Source organism: Wasmannia auropunctata, unplaced genomic scaffold (genome assembly GCF_000956235.1).
Source record: "Wasmannia auropunctata unplaced genomic scaffold, wasmannia.A_1.0 LD336069.1, whole genome shotgun sequence".
Classification (NCBI taxonomy): domain Eukaryota; kingdom Metazoa; phylum Arthropoda; class Insecta; order Hymenoptera; family Formicidae; genus Wasmannia; species Wasmannia auropunctata.
This window is the reverse complement of record NW_012026821.1, coordinates 1,250,089-1,270,009: the sequence shown is the minus strand read 5'-3', so window position 1 is coordinate 1,270,009 and position 19,921 is coordinate 1,250,089. Positions and strand designations below refer to the sequence as shown.

The following is a 19,921-nucleotide window of genomic DNA, read 5'->3' as shown; positions in this document are numbered from 1 at the left end:
GTCGTTATTTCTTCATATATCTTTATAACACATATACATTTTGGAATACGCTAAATTAGATTTTGAGGTTTCAATAAGAGAAATAGATGTTTTGAAAACTAATTAATAATTACATTTATAAAGACGATAATTTAAAGTTTAAAAACATCTCAGATTTATGCTCTTTTTTTCTGTTCATTTTGTTAAAAATAGATTGTTTTTTGTGACATATTTATATTTATGTGTAACATGTCTGTGAAAGTAATCTGGGATATGTATAATATACCTAAAATTACGCTATATTAATAAAAATTTTAATCTCATGACAGCGCGACAGACAAATCCAAAGACAAACATGATATATATAGAGAGATTGATGGTCTTGCATATTAATTCTGTTAAAGCTATCCAAAATCCCATCAGTCACAAATAAATCCGTGGGAGATTTCGCTTTCAAATTTTGTAGAATTCGATGAACACGCCCTACGGGGATGATAATTAATCAAGCCGCGTTTCATGAATCTGTAAATCCCCAAGGATTCCTCCGGTATTCTCTCATTTTTATTGGAAGAACAATTTTTCTGTAACCTCGGGGAAAAAAGATTCGATCGGTCGATTTTATGATAAATTTAGATATCGCACGCAAATATTCTCAGCCCATATGAGAAGTGGAGAAGAACTGAAAATACAGAATCCTATTACATTTTCGTGGAATTTTGTAACAGATTACATGCCGGACGAAATTTTATGTTATATAGAGAAACGAGGTTCTCAGATACCAGTAGTATTAATGAGAGAAATTTACTTACGCGGAAATTTCTCCTTAAAGAGGTGTAACGTCGTCGAAAACGCATGAGATGCAGTGTGCTAATTACAAGAAGTTGTACCGGCCGGAAGTAGGTTACGTTAAGCTCGGTTAAGAATGCAGGCGGACACACTCATCAAAGTGAATGCGCAAAGCTCATAAGCGTGAATCTGTGTGTGCGAGCGGCACGTACAAGTGCATGTGCATTTCGATTACGAAATGAAACAAAGTACCGCGCTTTTCCGTTTTATTTTGTAAAGAATTTAATTAATCACGTACTACAATATTGCATCGTATTTTTGATAAACCTTTGATATTTCTAAATTACAAATATAAAATATATAAATATGGATGCGTATGGCATATTTTCTTAACAAAGCATGATGCTATAACGATAATCATGCATAATTTAATTGAAACTATAGTGCGCTTAAATAGCAAATTGCATATTACATATCGCTTATATATAGAGCTTTTATGTACAGAATTTGTTTGCAGTGCAATGGCTTTTATGTGCCTGAATGCATTTTGTGGTCTACTCAAATGAATTTCCGCATTTCACGTTTCGGTTCAGGAAATCGAACTTTCGAATCCTACGTGTTTTGATTAAATCGATCGTAAAGAACGTCGAAATTTCGAAAGAAGATTAAATAAATACATATATTGCAACTACATATATCATATATTATCAATAGATTAATAGATTTGTTTTCTCTTGCATAGAACAAAGCATGGATAATGTATTGTGAAAAATTTGTTGTCGTTAAAGAAATAAACTAACAAAGTGCCTATATTTTTCGTCATGACTTCCATTATTTAATTAAAATGTTGTCAGATATTAATTGCAACTAGAATTTGTGATGTATTGAAAATGTATAATACGGATACGTACGGAAATACAAATGATTTTTAATTGAACTTTCAGTTTAATTTTGATCGGACGTTTGTTTCGTTACGTTTATTTAATAGCTGCATTTACGTTCAATGCTCGTCTCCGACACTTGTGTATGATAATTAAAGTGATATCGATTTTCTTAATGAGATGTCGAGTCTGTGGTCGCGTTGTCGTGCACGTGTCTTTACTCAGTTATGTTGTGGATTTAATTTGACAGTATCCATGTGCTATGAAAGCACATCCGTAACCAACTTCGGTGTTCTCTCTCTCTCTCTCTCTCTCTCTCTCTCTCTCTCTCTCTCTCTCTCTCTCTCTCTCTCTCTCTCTCTCTCTCGCATACATGCGTGCATGGGCAATGTCATTGCGGTAATGCATATAGAGACTGCTACAATTCTGCAACCGCAAAATCACGGCAAACAAACGGATGAACGATTTTCGAATTTGTATGCCCGTTATGTGCGGTCTAGGAAAATTTAATACAGCTTTACACTTATACCAAAGTAGCAAGTGACGCCAGGCGGGTATAAATATTTTACTTGCGGTGTGCACATTCCTAAGGAATTATGCATGTTGCGACCGAAGTATGAAATGTTAAACGTATCTACTTTTCTCTAAAAGAAATCTTTTGTATTTCTTGTATTTATACATATTTTAATGAATATATTTGTAATAAATTTGACAACTAGTGCAGGTGCTAAGAAATTATCCGCGTTCACGAAAAAAGAAGGCATTATTACTTTTTTAACTTCATGAATTTTCTCCATGTGAAGTAAAACTTTGCGTGAAGAAGAAAGTTTTATTCTGTAGTTAAAAATTATTTTTGTACAATCTCTTTTTTCCGTTTATATCATGATTTCGATCGCACCCTATATATCGAAATTATGAATGGATGTACGTATTAATGGATAAAAATAGTAATATAGGGCCGTTTGCTAAAATAGGGTGGGTATCGATCTTAAGAGCGACTTTAATTCCTTCCAGCAATTTTCTCTCGTGTGCGTGTTCGTGTCGGACGCCAGATGGTGGATACTACACAGGCTTTGGTTGGCTAAAGATTTATCACTCTGCGAAACTGTAGTCGTCAGCGGAAGGCGTTTTGCTCAGCGTTTAAATGCTACAGTTAGCTCTTTAATAGGCATAAATAGCGACACTTTAATTAATCTGCTACGTTTATCTCAAATAAAACTCCGTATGTTAAACATCGTCATGAAATTCAGTGAAAAATCGTCGCTAATCTCGTACACACCATCTTAATTAGGAGTTAATTTTATATCTATACGCGATATTAAATTTTAATACCTTACATTTTTATCTTGTGCCGCAGTTTATTTTACATATGCATACGCACGTTTCGCTAACCTGTTAATAAAGAATTTCACCGGCTGATCTCTTACAATATCACGAATTTTCAGCTTTCTATTTTACAATTTATAAAAAAAGTTTGAAGAAAGAATCTAGATGTTGATATTTTTTCACTGCAGCGCGTATTCTAATGTTGAAATTAAAAACATCTCATTGTTGTATTATATAGTTCCGCGGAAATGTATGCTTGGCAATTTCCGGTTACAAGAGTGCCGTGAATTTTTCAATATTTGCTCGCAGTACACATCACGTATAACGCTAAACGTAAACGTTCTACAAACATTTATATTCATATTATTTCTATTCTTTCTCCGCTCTGTTCGCACGATGAATAAACGTGACATGTACAAAATAAGCTATAGAGATGAAACTGGAAATGTGCTTACCGTGCGGAAATATCAGATATAGACATTGAACGTTCCTTCATGCTCACGCAATATCGCACGGACGAAACACGGACAAAAACTTTATCCAATAATCAAGCGGAATTAATTACATTAACAACATTAACGAATCTATCAATCTATACAGCTCTAAATATGATATATTCTAAATATAATCACCCATTTATTAAAATTAATTTGAAATTCTAGGAACGGAATTAAATATAAAATGTCTCGGTGATATTAAGTAAAAAAATTGTTAATCAAGAATCGTGATTTTTAACAAATTGAAAAAACGAAATTAAATGCTGCAAAAAAATGTGGCAAGCTAAGCCTCATTAGGATATCATTTACAATTATTAGCCATCTGTTATCTTGTTACGACGATAAATAATCGCATCCTTGAAAGAACTTGAAATTGTTTTCGCGTCTGCAGCAGGCAGATAACGCGTTCAAACGCACCGTCCAGAGATGCCTCCTGAGCATCGAAAATCAATTTGCGACATGCGCTTCCTTTCACGTCACGCACCGCTTTATGGTTGCTAAAAGCAGGAGAGGAAAGCCTTTGTGCGACTAGATGCGATAGGAAGTCAATGATAAGGAAACCGAGACTTATTTCAATTTGACAATACAGAATAGTGGCAAATTGATTTTCATCACAAAGACTTTGAAAAGTAATTCACCTTAAATAAGTTTAATATCGTTTGCAATGGTATATTAAATGGCTTTTGTATCATTTCCAATAACAAATTTAGTATATTATATGATAGAGCAAGGCGAAATATGTAAGATTATAAAATGAGGAAGATAATTAAATATATATATGTATATATACATTGTCATTTATCGTAAATTGCTGTCTCCTAAAAATTTTTATTTATTAATGTACGCAAAATAATGTATTTTTTCCATTTATTTCTATTTTTTTCTATCCATTTTGTACTATACAACATACTTTTCGCTTTTTTTTTTGTTATTGAACATCGGATATCCCGCGTGGCACGCATAAATTCTAAAATAAACGCGTCACACATTCTTTTTTCCTATTTCTTTACGCTGACTGAATTTTACACGACTGAATTTATTATATCACTTGACATTGAGCTGCCAAATGTGCGATAAAAATACTGCAAAATTTTAACGTTGCTATGCGCGTAGTTTGCTTTTTTTTTAATTTTTTACACTAAAAATTATATTAATGATTGATATTATAATATACCCAATATGTATTGCATGCTTAAACGTTTTTTTATTATTGTTTATACGGCTGTATTATATATTTACGGCTGCTATCATAGATTTTTTTTTCATTCACACGCGACATGATAAATTCGCAACTATGTACGACGCGAAAAAAGTCTCTTAACACGCTACGTGACTTTATATTGCATTGCTAGCGATTTACGCTTTCTTGGACATGGGGAACATTTTCCTACTCATTATGTAAATAAAGGATTATTGCACTAACAGGTCATGTTGTTTATACGTAATTGTTAAATACGTGTTAAAGTAGGAAGAAATATGAGATTCGCATGTATTTCATTTCAACTTTACTGTTGCCTCTCTCTGCGAGAATCGCAAATAAAACTGTCCCCGAAATTCAGAATTTCTCGACTCGACAAAAGTTGTCAGAGCTTTGTATTTACATCAGCTGGTTTTAATTTTTAATGAATTTTTACATTTGCAATATTTTATTTCCAGAATAATTAATTGCCGTTTTCTATCAATCTTTTTGACGTTTTATCTCCCTTTACCTTTTGTTAATATTAAATTGATTTATAAGGAATTTAACTTTTTTTTATCTTGCTATTGATGTTAAAAGGAATTTTAACATCAAGGAATTAAGGCTTATTGCATCACATAAATTATCACGTAATGTTTACATTATTATCAAGAATTATCAAATGTCAGCGGTCTATACTCAGAAATAAAGATGAACTTTTCCGTCCTGGAAAAGTGTTCAGTGATTTTCATCTCTGTTTTGAGATTTGAAGTAATCGTTATCTGTAAAAAATATTAATATATTGATAAATATTATCTATTAATATGCTTAAATTATGTATAAATTATGCGGCTAACGCGCGATAAGCGACGAATGCGTAGTTGCAACTTACAATCATTATCTATCTGATAACTCACGTCTATAATTTCTACATACTTACTACACTGGATAATCGTATTTATCCTTCTATCTGGCGAACGATCGCATTCTACCTCGCTCTCTTCTTCGAGGTGAATGCAATTTTCAACAAAGTTACCACCGGTGCTTCGAAGGCGAGAGAAATGCAGAACGACAGTAGGTACGAGGCTACTAGGTTGCCGAAGTACAGGATAAGCTGCGAAAGAAACATGCATAGCCTTAACACAATTATATTAAGAATTAGAACTATGTAAAATATTTTACACAATTTATTTTATATGAGATTTTAGAAGTTCTAAAGATGTGTAGAAAGATAATATTTGTTACACTGTATAGACTGATCCGTTATAAGCATAATCGAAAAAAGAATGATTTCCTGTATAAGAAGATAAATCGAAAAGGCAAAATAATATTCTATTCTTTTAAAAACAGAAATATTCTTGTATTATTATCAAGTCACATATAAAACATTTTATATGTGACTTTTATTTTGCAAGTTTATATTTTATGTAATATTTTCAAAAGCGGTATCTATTGAATTTATTTATATCTAATAATCATCATCGCACGTGTTGAGATACATTTAATGTCACGAGGTAATTAAAAGCCTTCAATTTATAAAGCGATAAAAAATACGAGAATTATTTTCCAATTTTTTTTTTCAAAATCTGTCATGAAAATATCGCGTATAAAAAAAGATTTTTATTTCATGTTATTTATTTGTCCGTATAGAAACAGTATATGGTATGGACATTACGGTAAGGCAGATCGTCTTACGTAATCACTATCATGTAGCAATATGAATTCATATTCAGGGAATATTCCTTTTATCTTACCACAATCCCATTGTGGAGATGCAGCGGTCCGTCCATCGCTGTAGTTGTGACCATCATGATAACAGGATGCACGAGGTAGGCGCAGTATGTGAGTCTCGTGAGAGGATACATTAGCCTAAGCGAAAGCAAACTGTCGATCATTCGTGCCGACCCTGTGCAGCATTGGATCACGATAAAAGCCACGGCCATCGCCCATGCGGTGTGTCCCAAGGCAGCATATACGGAGCTCACCATCACCGTCAAATTTCCGGGATACAGTCCGTACACCACCGAGAACATGATGGCTGCGGACAGTATCCAGCCGATCAATTCCACACCCTGTAGAATTGAGATTCAGTTAGGTTTACCGAAAGAATTTTACGGTAAAAAAGCGAGCGTGCGTGTGGATGAATAACCATCGCGTTTATTTAGCAATTCTCGTCGTTTAGGGTACTTAGATAGTTGCAATGTAAATTATTCTCGTATTAAGATACTTATCGTTATCCTGCACAATTATTTTTAACCATTCTATTGTTCGCATCTTTTGTCGTGCGTATTAGGTACACGAATTTTGCAACTGTACGGTAAATCCGCATTATCGCGTCATTATCGCGCGGCGAGGCGAGGCGAGTCGAGGCGAACGCGAATATTGCTGACTGATTGACTGAATGATTAACTCGATAGCTGGAAACAGTATTTCGAAATGCTCACCATCGGTAGCTTTAGCTGGCACTTAGTTTTGAAGAGGATATAACCGCTGATCGTGCCGATGAAATACGGGCCCGCTCTCAGCCAGGGTTTATCGTAAAGTTCGTCGAATAGAGCAAACGGCTCTTGAATCCTGCATGAAGAGTCGATAAAGGAATTAAGCGTGTACGCAATATCGCGCGCGGTGAAATTGCCGCATCGGTTGGGGAAGGGGGCGAATAATGCAAAGTACAATGTCGATAGCGCGCTATAATAGACACGCGCGCCACGAAGCTGTCTGAAATGAAAGCCTGCTTCCAATTACAGGCGATGCTTCGACAGATACCCGGCTTATTGCATTGTTCCTCCGCCGTATTCACCCAGTTCCGAATAAAAAGACCGAAGTACTTCATTCGATGGGAGAGCAAGTCATACAGACGTCGCAAGAGGCTGTATTCCAATTGTTGTATTTCATTGAATAGCCGTGAAAGGCCTTTGTTACTTAGAAATTGTTTCTCTCGTTGATATAATTAAGATTCTCTATGAATTCTGCACGATAGTTATACCCTCACGATTTTGATTGAACGATTTCACTCGTAGACTCGATATCTTAAATAATAAATTTACTCTTAGACCAACAAGATACTTTTATGAGCGTGTAATTAATAATTTTCATCTTACGAAGAAATCTTATTTCTTCATCTTATTTTTTAGAGAAATATCTTTTTTAAAAATTATCTTGTCAATTAGTCATGTGCTAATATTAATGATTATCTAGTAAATTAATAAGTGTCATTAATCTCAATCAGTTAACTTGTTACAAGTATATCGTTAACCATGATAGATCTTTGGGAAAGCGCGAAATGTATGAAGGATGATCTAATATACGTCTAATATCGATCGGGGAGACCGAAATATTACCTGGCTATGTAATCGTTGCTGTAGGCTACCGAGAACGTAGTGAACCACGAAGAGACGATCAACAGCGAAACGATAGCGACCGCGGTCTTGAAATATTTCACGGAGAGCAAAAGAAGAAATATCCCAAGGACGTAGAACTGCGTGTCGTTTGCCATATACCAGCTCCACATCATGCACTAGAAAGTTATTAATGTAATAGATGCGAATCAATTGCCAGGCAGATTGCATCGCGACGGGATTGCGAAAGTGAGAGAACTAGGACGCGCGGAGGAAAATTTACGCGCGGGAAAGGCGACGTATTAAATATCGCTTTGATGCAAAAACCGATCCTTACGGGTTTCCTACCTATCGTTCATCGAAAGTATGTTGTTAACTCGTTTTTTACATAATCGCGTATTATGCAATATTCTTCGTTACCCCATATTTATTGTATCGTCAAGTCCTTAAGGCATCGTTATTTCGAAAGCAGCATTAAGATAATTTCTCAATCTTGTTTCTTAAATTCGTTATGTATTTTTCGGTAATGCCTTTCCTTTGAGATCAATTATTTTTTTAATTTTTTAAAGGTATACATATATGTACATATAGATATTCCGAGCGGACGCTGTTACAAAATAACACTGTTACAAAATGCATGTAAGAAGTTTCGTATTTCGTTGAAAGCTTTGCTTCGCGAGGTACACAGTAACGAGAAAAAAGAAAGCACATTAGGATAAGCAGAACATAAATCATCTTACCATTTCCGTGCGCGGATACAGCGAGTTCAAATATAGCGCATTTCGCCACCAGAACTTTTCGCAGGTCAGGTGATCGATAATAACAGGCGAAAAGACTGTCTTCGCTTGAGCTTGTTTTATAGCGATCTCGTTCATCCCCAGCACAAAGAGGTAAGCCGGTGTCAGTCTTCGTGAAATACAAGACAGAAATAAGAAAGTATATTCATAACTCATCTCAATTGAATTACCTCGCCTCGAAAGAAAAAATTTTTTTCAACGCGAGGAATTATATAATACTTGGAACATACCTGACGAATCGATATAAGATCATGACAACAAATTTGTTAAAGCTTGTCTTGAAAAAATTGCCCTTTTCGATATTAAGATTTCCCAAGGATCGATAGAACAGTATAGTCACCAACAGGCCACTGTCAACAATATTGTCATGAATTGATTTCCGTTTTTATCGCGATAAATGTTCACTGGTGCATTGTTTGTTACCTAATAAAGAAGAAAGTATCCACGGAAAATGTCGCGTTACTGATGGTCTGGAACATGAAATTCCTTTCTGTGACCGTTCGCAATGTCTTGTTCTCTGCAAAAGCGTAATGAGGAAACACTTAATCGCGAAATTGTCGGTGAAAGTATATACACATATATAAAGCGGGGAAAAGAGCTTCAATTATCACCGATCGAGAAACCCGATACACATCTCATTACATCATAATGCCTATCGGTTGCATCAAAAGCTACTTATAGAAAGTAGATCGGTAAAATTAGTTTCAAGTTTGAAGCGTTGTTAATGAGAACGCAATTATCCACGTTATTATCCTGTCCGCTTCTCGTTTTCACACTTCCACGCTTTCTGCCACACGTTCATTCATTTCGGGAAGTGGTTTTTTGCAATTCTCACAGAATTACCGGCGATAGAGAAGACCTGAATGTACGTGTGCACCATGATAACCCATCCCAAGGAGAACACGCGAAGACCGTGGAGACAAGTCAGACTATCTTTGGCCGCAGGCTCGGTGCTAATGATCCTACTTCCGTTGACGGCAGGGCTGAACGCGAGTAAAAATTTCAACCAGAATCCTGAAAAAGTCACGACAAAGATTGCATTGAAGAATGTCAAGGATGCAAGAAAGCGACAAAGATACTATATATACGTCATTAACCTTTGCTGCAATTCTTCTTTTGAATGGGAATCTCTTTTTGCTTCGTCCCTTTTTCGATCAGCTCCTGATCGTTTTCCTGCCCCACATTGCGGTCTTGATTCAGATTTTTATCTATAAAATCATTGGTTTTGTCATTGTTATTCGACACGCTCGAAGACTCGATGTCGCTCGTGAGAGGAAACGATCTGTATTCGTACACGGTCGCGCAGATCATCAGCATCAATATCGTGCCGCCGATGGCTCTGAAATGATAGTATTTATCGTGAGTAAATCTATGAGGAAAAAGCGATAACGAGGCGTGTCAAGAGTTTATGTATAATAATATATATTTTATCTTTATCTTTTGCTGCCTATAGCGTGAGAAGTAATTGCGAAACCGTGCGCGATTGTATAGGAAACAAAAATGTATCTTATTTTCTTTCTTGATTGCTTGAAAACTCTTTCGCGTTAACGGAGTTATCGCAAAGCCAAACATACTGCCGATAAAGTTAACACGTATTATTGAATAGCGCGAGTGGCCTAAAAGATTAAATGGACCGGCGACGGTAGAAACTCGCTGTCTTTAGAGATGTGTTTAGTCGCGGTTTTACACCAGGCTCATAAACTGAAGATGGTATTCTATAGGCAAGGTGTTCTATAGTCACGTATCGCTTTTGTTCGCCGCTAACAATACTAACTTCGGCATTCAGCGTGCATGCATTGTACTGTAGAGGGATGCGCTTATACGGTGTTAGTGCTTACGTGCCACGCGGCCGGAAATTTTGCAAATCAATTCGCAGGTCGCATGACGCATCGGCGTTAGAAAATTTCAAGTACTAGAGAGAGAAGGTCATTACAAATCCGCGCGATTTAATAATCAAATATCATCGAGAGTACGCTGTACATATATAGCCCGTGAACTTTTTCAATTTCCAGTTGGACAGTTCGTACTATATAGTCGCCGGAGCCGAAGAGCTTAATGTTCCGGGAAATTAAATTCGGAAAACTACTCGGTGCGATTTTCCGCGGTCGCTTCCCAATTTAATCTTTTCAGGAATTAATAATCCTCTGTCTTAATTACGACGAGAGGTACATATGCGTTCCCACCGTCTATTCATTATTAAATATACGGTGAATTGAGGCGCGAGAGAGAATGGAAGAGAAAGGGGGAAGTTTGCACGTGATACTTTAAAAGATCTACACTCTTATTGTTAGACGAAATATATTTTTGCCTAGTTCCTTACAAAAAAACCTTCCTGTATAACAATGTTAAAATGCATATCTTTTAATATTGTTACAAAAAGTTTTTTTAACTCAATGTAATCCGCAATTATAATTTGCATGCAATCCTAAATTATGATGAGCCCGAGCAAAGTTCTCATTGATTCGATTAATCATGACGAGTTCAACAGTTTCGCGATGAAAAATTGACACCTCCGTGCTTCATTACGGAACTGTGTTGGACGTGTTATCGAATTTTTACGTTGAAGATTAACGCACAATTGAGATTTATAATTGATAGACATGCTGCAGAGTAATTATACGAGAATTTAATAACGCGCTCATATTTTACAAATTTATAGACATTTATGAATCGATTTTTAGTCAAATTGATTGACGTACATTATCAAGAATTGCTTTTCAAACAATTTTAATTGATATGTTATCGCACATAGCGTGAAATTATGAATACTCTGAAAATTCAAACAGTAAAAAGTTTCTATGTTATCTTCTCTGAATTTTTATTTACATTTATATTTAATGCACGTATCTTATTGCGTGAAATAAAAATAAGTTATTTTATAGAACATCCGAATTTTGTATATTTTTGTTTCATCGACTACTATAAAATATTGCGGACGGGAGTTGGCGAGTAAAGCGGATTCGGACAATGAATTTCGCAGTTTCGGACCGCGCATTGCACTTATTTTCGGGGCTAACGGCCGAAGGAACTTCCGCTTTATATCTCCTTGTCGGCTTTAAATTATTATTCTTGTCGGAACACCTCGAGTGTACGGGAGGAGGCTCTTGCGGATTTCTTTCTTTTCCCCGCAGCACATTTGTGCTCAGCTTAAATGCGGCTATCCGCGCAAAGTAGAATGGCAACAGGCATTCTTTTTTTCTTCCCTCTTTTTTTTCTTTAGATTCGACCTATTTTAACACGCTACTACGCGCGAATTTCGACAAAGAGAAAGAAGTAGAGGCGATCCTGAACGCGAAGCAGAGAAACAAAAGTTTCACAAACGAATTTTTGTTGCGACCTTTTTTCGCCTTCTACTTCTTCTTCTTCATTTCTTTCTTTTTTTCTCTTGGCCTTCGTCTTACCTCGCATTTTCGCTGTTCTGATTTAATCCTATTGGCTACCATCGGCGTTTGTAACTTTCATCCGCTAGAGAAACTTCTTTGAGTAAAATGTTAAACGCGCAATGGAATATTTATATCGCAATATCTTCAATAGTCATTGAAACTTTTGTCTACTATATTAAATGAAGAGAATAATTTTCTTTTGTAACTTGTTAGTAATTTCGTCTTTTATATTTTGTTTCAGATCATGATGGCTGCTGCATCGGTTATGGTGAGTCAGTTCAGCTTACTTAACTCGCTATCACACATCCGGTCTGGCGTTCACTTTATATCGGCAACGCTTTCGTTTTGTGTCACATCAGATTTGCTCTCGTTTCCTCGCTCCCTTTCTGATACCCTCGTTTATCACTTCGCGGTGGGGAATCGTGAGAATATTTACTACTGTCGCAATTGCGTGCGTGACACGTTGACAACGTGTTGAAAGTAACGCGCTTATCGCAAGGTTACAATATTCGTGGAGACTACGCCTATGTGCGCGATATATTTGCATATATTGTAATAAATTAAGAACAACGAAAACTCAATTTACCTTTTAATGATCTTGCGATCGATTGATTAGTGCTACTTTAGAGAAATTTTATGTCGGACAAACGGGATTGCTGTGTGTGTATCGTTAATACAGCTGTCCATCCGACGGTTTTTCACTTTGAATGCAATCGATTGGTCCCGAACTCACTCCGAGACATGATTTGCATCCGTCGAGGCCCGCATTCTGCCGGAATGCAGACGATAGCGCGAACACTTTCACATGCACCGGGGGCTTTCTATAATCTTGCGTAATAGGTCCACAACATGCGTGCAAGTGCGCGCGCGATGCACGGTCGGCCGGTGCATAATTGCACGCCGCGTTGGTGTGCCGTGCACATCACGTCGCTCTCTTGAGGGTCAGCTGTTTAACTGAGCTAGACTTCCTTCTCAGTTCCGTCAGAATAGTCTAATGTATTTTTATTTCCGTGTTTTCAGTATAACTGGCCATTGAACTTATCCGATTAATAACAATGAAATAAAAGACTTGAAAACGATAAACTTTCTCGCAGCAACTGTATGAAAAAAAAGAACCGTTTAAAACTCTAGTGAATGTTTAGATCGTGTTTAAAATCGTGTTGAAAAATAAATTGTTTGTCGTCACCGTCTTGTTTGCTCTGCGTAAATATTATCTTGGACTTGTTTATGAACAATGGATATCGTATAAATTACATTCAAAGCATCGAAGCGTTTATATTAAAGTTTAAGAGACCGCACATAACGATCGAGCACGTGTAGCTCGGGTAGCTCGTGGACACAATATATAGCCGGCGTTATCTAGAGCGATTTTGAAGAATTACATGCTGAGGGTTGTGACATATTGCAACCAAAAGAATTATTTATGACCCACACGTTTCCTCCTCATTCCGAGCAACTCGGTAAACTGAGTTTCCAGCTACCTTGAGATTCAGGTCGCAATATGTTATTCTGACTTTTCCGTTGTATACCGTAAATCGCATATTTAATCACTTATATTTTCATTATATTGTGTTTCGCTTCGATATTTTATCATTGAAGTATTACTAAAGTTTTTATATGTATATTTTAATATTGCTTTTAATTTTTATTTTCGCATTAAATTTTCTTGTTTCGATGAGTTTTATATTTCAACGTTTTATACATTTAACAATGGTTATATATTTTAATTGTGAGGAGAAATTGTTGTTTAGTGTAGCTCGTTAGTATAAATGATAATCTGTAACGCGAAAAATGGTTATACTACTTTAAAGAACATTTTTTGTCCTTGGTTAACTTTAAATTAATGCTGTAATTATTTAACGCAATTTTACGACTTACGCTCCGACGGATTAGAGAAGCCATCGTGAGGTGAAGCAACTATCGATTCAGTGGTAATTTAAAGCCGTAATAACTTAACGCGCGTGTCGCGTCGCTGCGAGGCGCCTTGTTTATCACCTTTGATTTATTCGCGTTGTTTCAAGCCGCACTTAGGAAAGCCACGTGAAATTTTTCATTTTGCCTCTCCTCGGCGAAAATTGCCTCGTAGATATTTTACCGTTCAATAATAAATGCAAGCCGACGTTTGTCGTCGTTTAAACGCGCGACTAAGTATCTTCGTAACGCAACAGCGTATCTCCGATTTGTTTGCAAATTCGAGAGATTCGTTGCACTCCTATTCATGCTCCATTCGGGCCACTCGTTCGTTTCGAAACGAATTGGAAAACGGCACGTACATGCGAAACTTTTTTCGTGGGCAAATTTGCGAGAACCAGTCCCTCGGCGTCGAATAACATTTTAAGACAAGCCGTGTGTGAGCCGCTAAATCGGGCCATTAGATTGTAACTCTCCTTGGAAGTTGAACCGCGCAATTTCCCGACACAACGCGCTTGACAATCTCGCGTCGTCGTTCTCGTTAACTTCATCGTTATTATGCATTACGCGCAAGGACACAAATGCGTCGCGTTGTTCTGCAATAGTGTACAGCTGCAACTGGGGCATTATCGAGGCACCATCGGGTTCAAATGACCGCCCCGGTGTGTTAGAACTTTCAAATCGTCTTGCAATGCAATCGTCTTACAAACGATCATTCTTGCGATCCCGTGCGTCGTTTTAACAATCGACCGTGTTAAAAACTAACAAAGTTACTTTCGTTGAATGCCGATCTCGTTACAGTTATCATATACTTGCACAAGTTAAATAAGACGTAACCCAGTTTTATCCCAATTTCTTTCACGAAAGCATGTGAGTTAAACACGACGTTGAGTCACATTGTCCGAATCTAAGCAAAAAGTTTGTCCATCTAAATTCTATTGCTTGAATAACGAGCACGAATTTCATGCAACATGTGCAGCATTTTTCAGTTTCTTCGAATTCTGCGACCGACATTCCTATGCCAGTAAGAAGTACGTTGCAACACGGGCCGATTGATGTAATACTGCAACACGGGCCGATGCAGAAAATTGGCTACCCGGAATTACTGGCGTCGCACGCTAGTTTTTTGTCACTGCCCTCGGTGGCACGATACATACATATGCGTTCGGCAATTCGACGTTCAATCGGATGCTTTGTAAATACATCATACGGTTTATGCAATACATTTCCCGGTAGATGATTAACGTTCTATACCGTTGAGAAAAAGTTCTGCTTTCCTGTATCATGCACTTAATCGGTGACTCACAATTAGCTGCGTAATGCTAACGACTATTTAAACAGTACCACTCTTTACGCAATGATTAATACTATGTATATGTAATATTGTAATATCGTAATAATTCTGCACGATCGTCTAACGTTTAACGATTGTAACATATAGTACGCTTCAAATGTAATTTATCAATATGTGATATTTATATCACGTGATTTCTTCTTGATGAGAATTTAACGTAATCTGCCGCGTCAATTTATATTTATATATATACGCACTTGAGTTACCTTCTTCCTTTTTAACCCAAGATTGATCGTACATATCTTATAGTATTTTTATTACTGTTGCAATATTTCAAATTAAATGATGTCAAATGATGGATAAAAACAGATATTTATGAATGAACATCATTAATAGCATTACACGTGAATGTGACAGGCCAATGATTGCCACGACTGGATCGCAACGTCTCATTTACATGCGTAATATGAAAAGGATGCGTTTAAGTTAATCGCGGTGAATTAATGAAATACATGCATTTCTTCAAAACTCCAATATGGGAACGCGAGGCGATGGGAGGAGGGGGGGATCGCATGTCCGAAATCGCGTGCAATTTATTACACGATACGTAAGATCGCGATAACGCCGTATGTCCTGTGTGTCTTATTAGTCGCGTTCAGTTTTCAGCTGACCGCGAGTTATGCAATTTACATAACATTTACCGGGCGCAAAAGCCGGCGCGCATTACGGTAACGAACGAGTCTACGAGGGGAGATAGACGGTGGCCGGGAGATAGAAAAGACTGATGGTGACACGTTAGCAGTTGCATCGTCGACTCTGTGCAATGTCCATGCAATGGACACTTGCTCAATTTGACATCCATGATACCCCGGCTGTTTGCGTATACCTTGTTTGCCGAACACCACCAGATCGCACGAGTGTCATTATGCAACGATTGACGCTCGTACGTTGTAATCCCGTCCTTTCGATAGATGGGCGACGCGAGAGAAACGCAATCGCGAAAGTAATGCTAAGCAACGTTTGGCACTGGCTTCAAACAGAGTCGGTCGCGCCAATTTTTCTTCGAGCGGGCGCAAATTAGAAAACTTGACTTGTAAAAAGAAAGGTAGGAAAGGAGAGGCTCTTCGAGAGCCTGCTGTCCCGCGCGTTCCTTTGGCGCGTCGTGTTTGTGCGGTACATACCTACGGCGACGTAAACTTTGCTCTCTCGCTCTCTCGGGCTTCGTTCCAAATTGCGAAATACTATAAGAACGTCCAGCTAAGGTATATCGAAGTTACGTAACAAATAAACTAAGTTAAATTGAAAGCGTTCGCCCTCATAAATAATAGACTCTTGATTGAGTTTGCGTTGAGTTGTTGTTTTGTTTGTTTTCTGTACAACTCTAAGCCGTGCAAAATGTGTACTCGTAATTCATACGGATTGAGCTTTTTTTGCTTGTAAATACATAATCGTTCGCGCAATGAGAGATACATGGCATTGGTATCTATATAGGTATCATCCGAGAACTATCTCATTATAGTATCGATTCATTGCCACGTATTATGTATAATGCAGCGTGTGGTCAGGCAAATGCTGTATGCATTCGAGGGCTTGCGCGATTGCCACTTATATGCCCGCGGCAATTAAGCGTTCACGTGTGCAACACACTTCCCGCACTTTCTTTTCGCGGGTACACCGCTTACGCGCTCACGTAACCGGCCACGTCAGATGCGCATGAACCGCATTTCGCGTGCGGCTATCTCGACCGGATAATAAATAATCTGGCGTGGCGTGTCGGCGATCCCGTTCCATCGAGTCGATTAGAAAACAGAGTGGTGGCCGAACGCGGACAAAGTACAACTTTCGACCAGAAAGCGGGAAAACGAAAGGATTCGAAAGACGAAGGGAATCCGCTTACGTGCCTGTCTCCGTAATGTTCCGGTTAACGAGGCCCCGAAACTTCGGGTGTATATAACCAAAGTTCGACTGCAATTCGTGGTCGAAATTAGCGAACCCTGCGGAACTCTTGCTTTCAGCCGCACGTCAGAGATATCGAGCGACATAATTACTGTCGTGGATCGAACTTTTTGAGTGCCCTAACTGCCAATCTACGCGAACAGTGTATACTCCTCGGTCCTTTCGAGTCGACGCAGTTTCCAACACTTAAGCAGCTGGAGCTTAAACTAAATTCTACTCGTAGATTAATTTAAGGGTATAACTCGTTTATACAGCTGGCCATTTTAATCCGCTCCTATGAGACTCCATTCGATTGAAAGAAATTTCCGTTAATTGCATTTATTAATCGCTAATATAAAATACATAGTATCAGTAGTGTTAAATTCCTGATATACTTATGAAAATACGAAAAGATGCATGAAAAATTTATGAAAAGAGTCCCTTCTTTTTTACTCGCAATATATTATTAAAGATGATAAATCCAGATTTTTGCTGCTGAGGACGAAAGGGTTGAACGCTATATAGCGTTCTAGAATTTATTAAGGGGACATTTTTTAAGGGATTATATATATGTTTTTGCCGCATGATCCCGGCTTAATTTTCTCCGAGAATTATGAGGGAGTTTATAATGAATTGTTTTTTAAGCTTGCCATGGTGGCACGCGTCTAATTACGACGTACTTTTATCTTGTCTACGTCGTTTATTAATTCGTTACCCAAAATAAAATCTTTTGTCGCGTCGCGTTATGTAATACGTAGTTGCAAAATTTCTGTCGACCGTGCCTGACCATATCGCGAATATTAAAGTTAAAAAATAATGCTCTTCTTACATAAATGCAAGTTTCTCCGTGTTTGTTTATTGAAATGAAACGTAAACATAAATTATTATATACATTTCGTTCGGAAAATTGCGAGTTAAAGTGAAATAATATCGATTGGAGTGGTCATTGAAATATCCATATTTTATATTACAATCTATCTCTCACAAATTTTATCTCGCGCAATAGCCGATAAAATGGAAATAGGTATACAATGTTGTGTCGGACAAAATAATGTTTTTAAAACACATTTCAATCTTGAATATTTTGAAGTGAATGATGTATTTTGGATTCGAGATACCGTAGCTTTTAATTAATTTAATTGAACAAATTATTTTCTTTTTAATTACATAAAATGGGCTGTTAATTAAAAAATATTTTATATTTATTATATAGTTCAATATCGGCGAAATTTGTTCTTTCGAATAACGCGTATACAAACGCAGTTAAAGTGAAGTTACATTCGAATTGAAAACAAATATTCGATCTGCTCAGAGAATACAAGATTTTTCCTGAGCACCATGTTTCGATCCTTTTTCGATATCGTAGGAATATCAACTTTGGTATTCAGGGATACGAATAAGGGGAGGCGGTACCTGCGTTTACTGAAAGTACGGCAAGCAAGTTTCATAAGTTCTATCGGAGCACTGTGTCCCAGAATGAAATTTTCCAAGTTACGCCGTTAGATAGCTCAAGTGCTTTGCTCACTTTAAATCGCATGAATAATATTTTTCTATTAAAAAAGTATTATCTAGAGCGTTGTGAAAGAGCACTGTGTAATACAAATACGTCGTATTTAAAAACGATCGTGTTTAAAAGTAATTAACAAATAGTTACGTTTGTATGTACACATACAATAATCGCAACAATCAATATTCACGAACTGGAATTAACAATTACATCGCGATTGTATCTTTCCATTTTCCAACGTTATTGAATTATCATGCGATGCGAAAAGTCATATCACGAACCCACTACGGGCCGGTGAACCAACGCTTTCCGAGCAATTTACGGTTCGGTTGTAAGAGGATTTTTAGGATTACTCACGAGAGGACGTAAAATTTGGGATCTTGCCAGGCGCAGTAATTGCTGGATGGCACGGGCTTCACCGTAACAACGTGAATTTTCGGGCCGCTCGATCGATAGGTCGAATTGCCTTCGCGTTCGACTCTATCAGCGCTGGCCCTTAGCATCGAGGTCAGGGATGCGCGATCGCATGTACCCGGCAGGCAGAGACCCAAAAACACCTGACGTGTCTGGAAAGAAAATGAAATGATCTCGTTAAGGCGGAGTTATTCTCTATCCCTCGACGAAACTTATTTCATTAATAAATCTTACGGGATAGGATACCTTTCTTCCACATTTCCGTGCCTCTACTTATTGCAAAAAGTGCTAACTACCCTAAAAAAGATGCTCCACTGAAAAGATACATTGACCATTCGTTACAAAAAATCTGACAGAGGAATACGCTTCTTCGGAAACGCTCTCTTTCTCTTTCATGCACGTTTGCTGTTATGATTACATTGCATATTTCGCTGCTTATGTGCTTTTCCTATCTTAAAATTGCCGTGTTACCTGCGTTGAAGCCTCTTTTCCCCAATGTTTAAAAATTCATATCTTCCAAAAAAATAAAGAGATCTAGACTTCTTTCTGGGCTCATCTTAAAGATGAATTTTGTGACTATTTTTTAAGAAATCGTGATTTTATTTAAAAATGGCCGATTCAAAATGGCCGATTAAAATGTAATTTTTTGAAAATTTATTTTTTTCAAAAATTGTTAAAATTCGTTTAATTAAAATG

The 19,921-nt window shown here is 37.3% G+C and overlaps 1 protein-coding gene across 1 annotated transcript in view; it reads right to left on the bottom strand.

Annotated features, from left to right (window-relative positions):
* Nucleotides 1–4,664: 4,664 nt before the first annotated feature.
* LOC105450050 (nose resistant to fluoxetine protein 6) overlaps nt 4,665–19,921 on the bottom strand; it is a 26,813-nt gene continuing 11,556 nt past the window's right edge. Inside the window, exons 3-13 of the mRNA XM_011689653.1 lie at nt 19,169–19,377; nt 9,879–10,120; nt 9,625–9,795; nt 9,205–9,298; nt 9,012–9,131; nt 8,725–8,890; nt 7,988–8,163; nt 7,091–7,220; nt 6,401–6,718; nt 5,587–5,760; nt 4,665–5,428 (exon numbers count right to left, since the gene is read on the bottom strand). Of these exons, the coding sequence (XP_011687955.1) occupies nt 5,635–5,760; nt 6,401–6,718; nt 7,091–7,220; nt 7,988–8,163; nt 8,725–8,890; nt 9,012–9,131; nt 9,205–9,298; nt 9,625–9,795; nt 9,879–10,120; nt 19,169–19,377 (1,752 nt within the window). The 3' untranslated portion in view covers nt 4,665–5,428; nt 5,587–5,634. The remainder of the gene's footprint in view (nt 5,429–5,586; nt 5,761–6,400; nt 6,719–7,090; nt 7,221–7,987; nt 8,164–8,724; nt 8,891–9,011; nt 9,132–9,204; nt 9,299–9,624; nt 9,796–9,878; nt 10,121–19,168; nt 19,378–19,921) is intronic.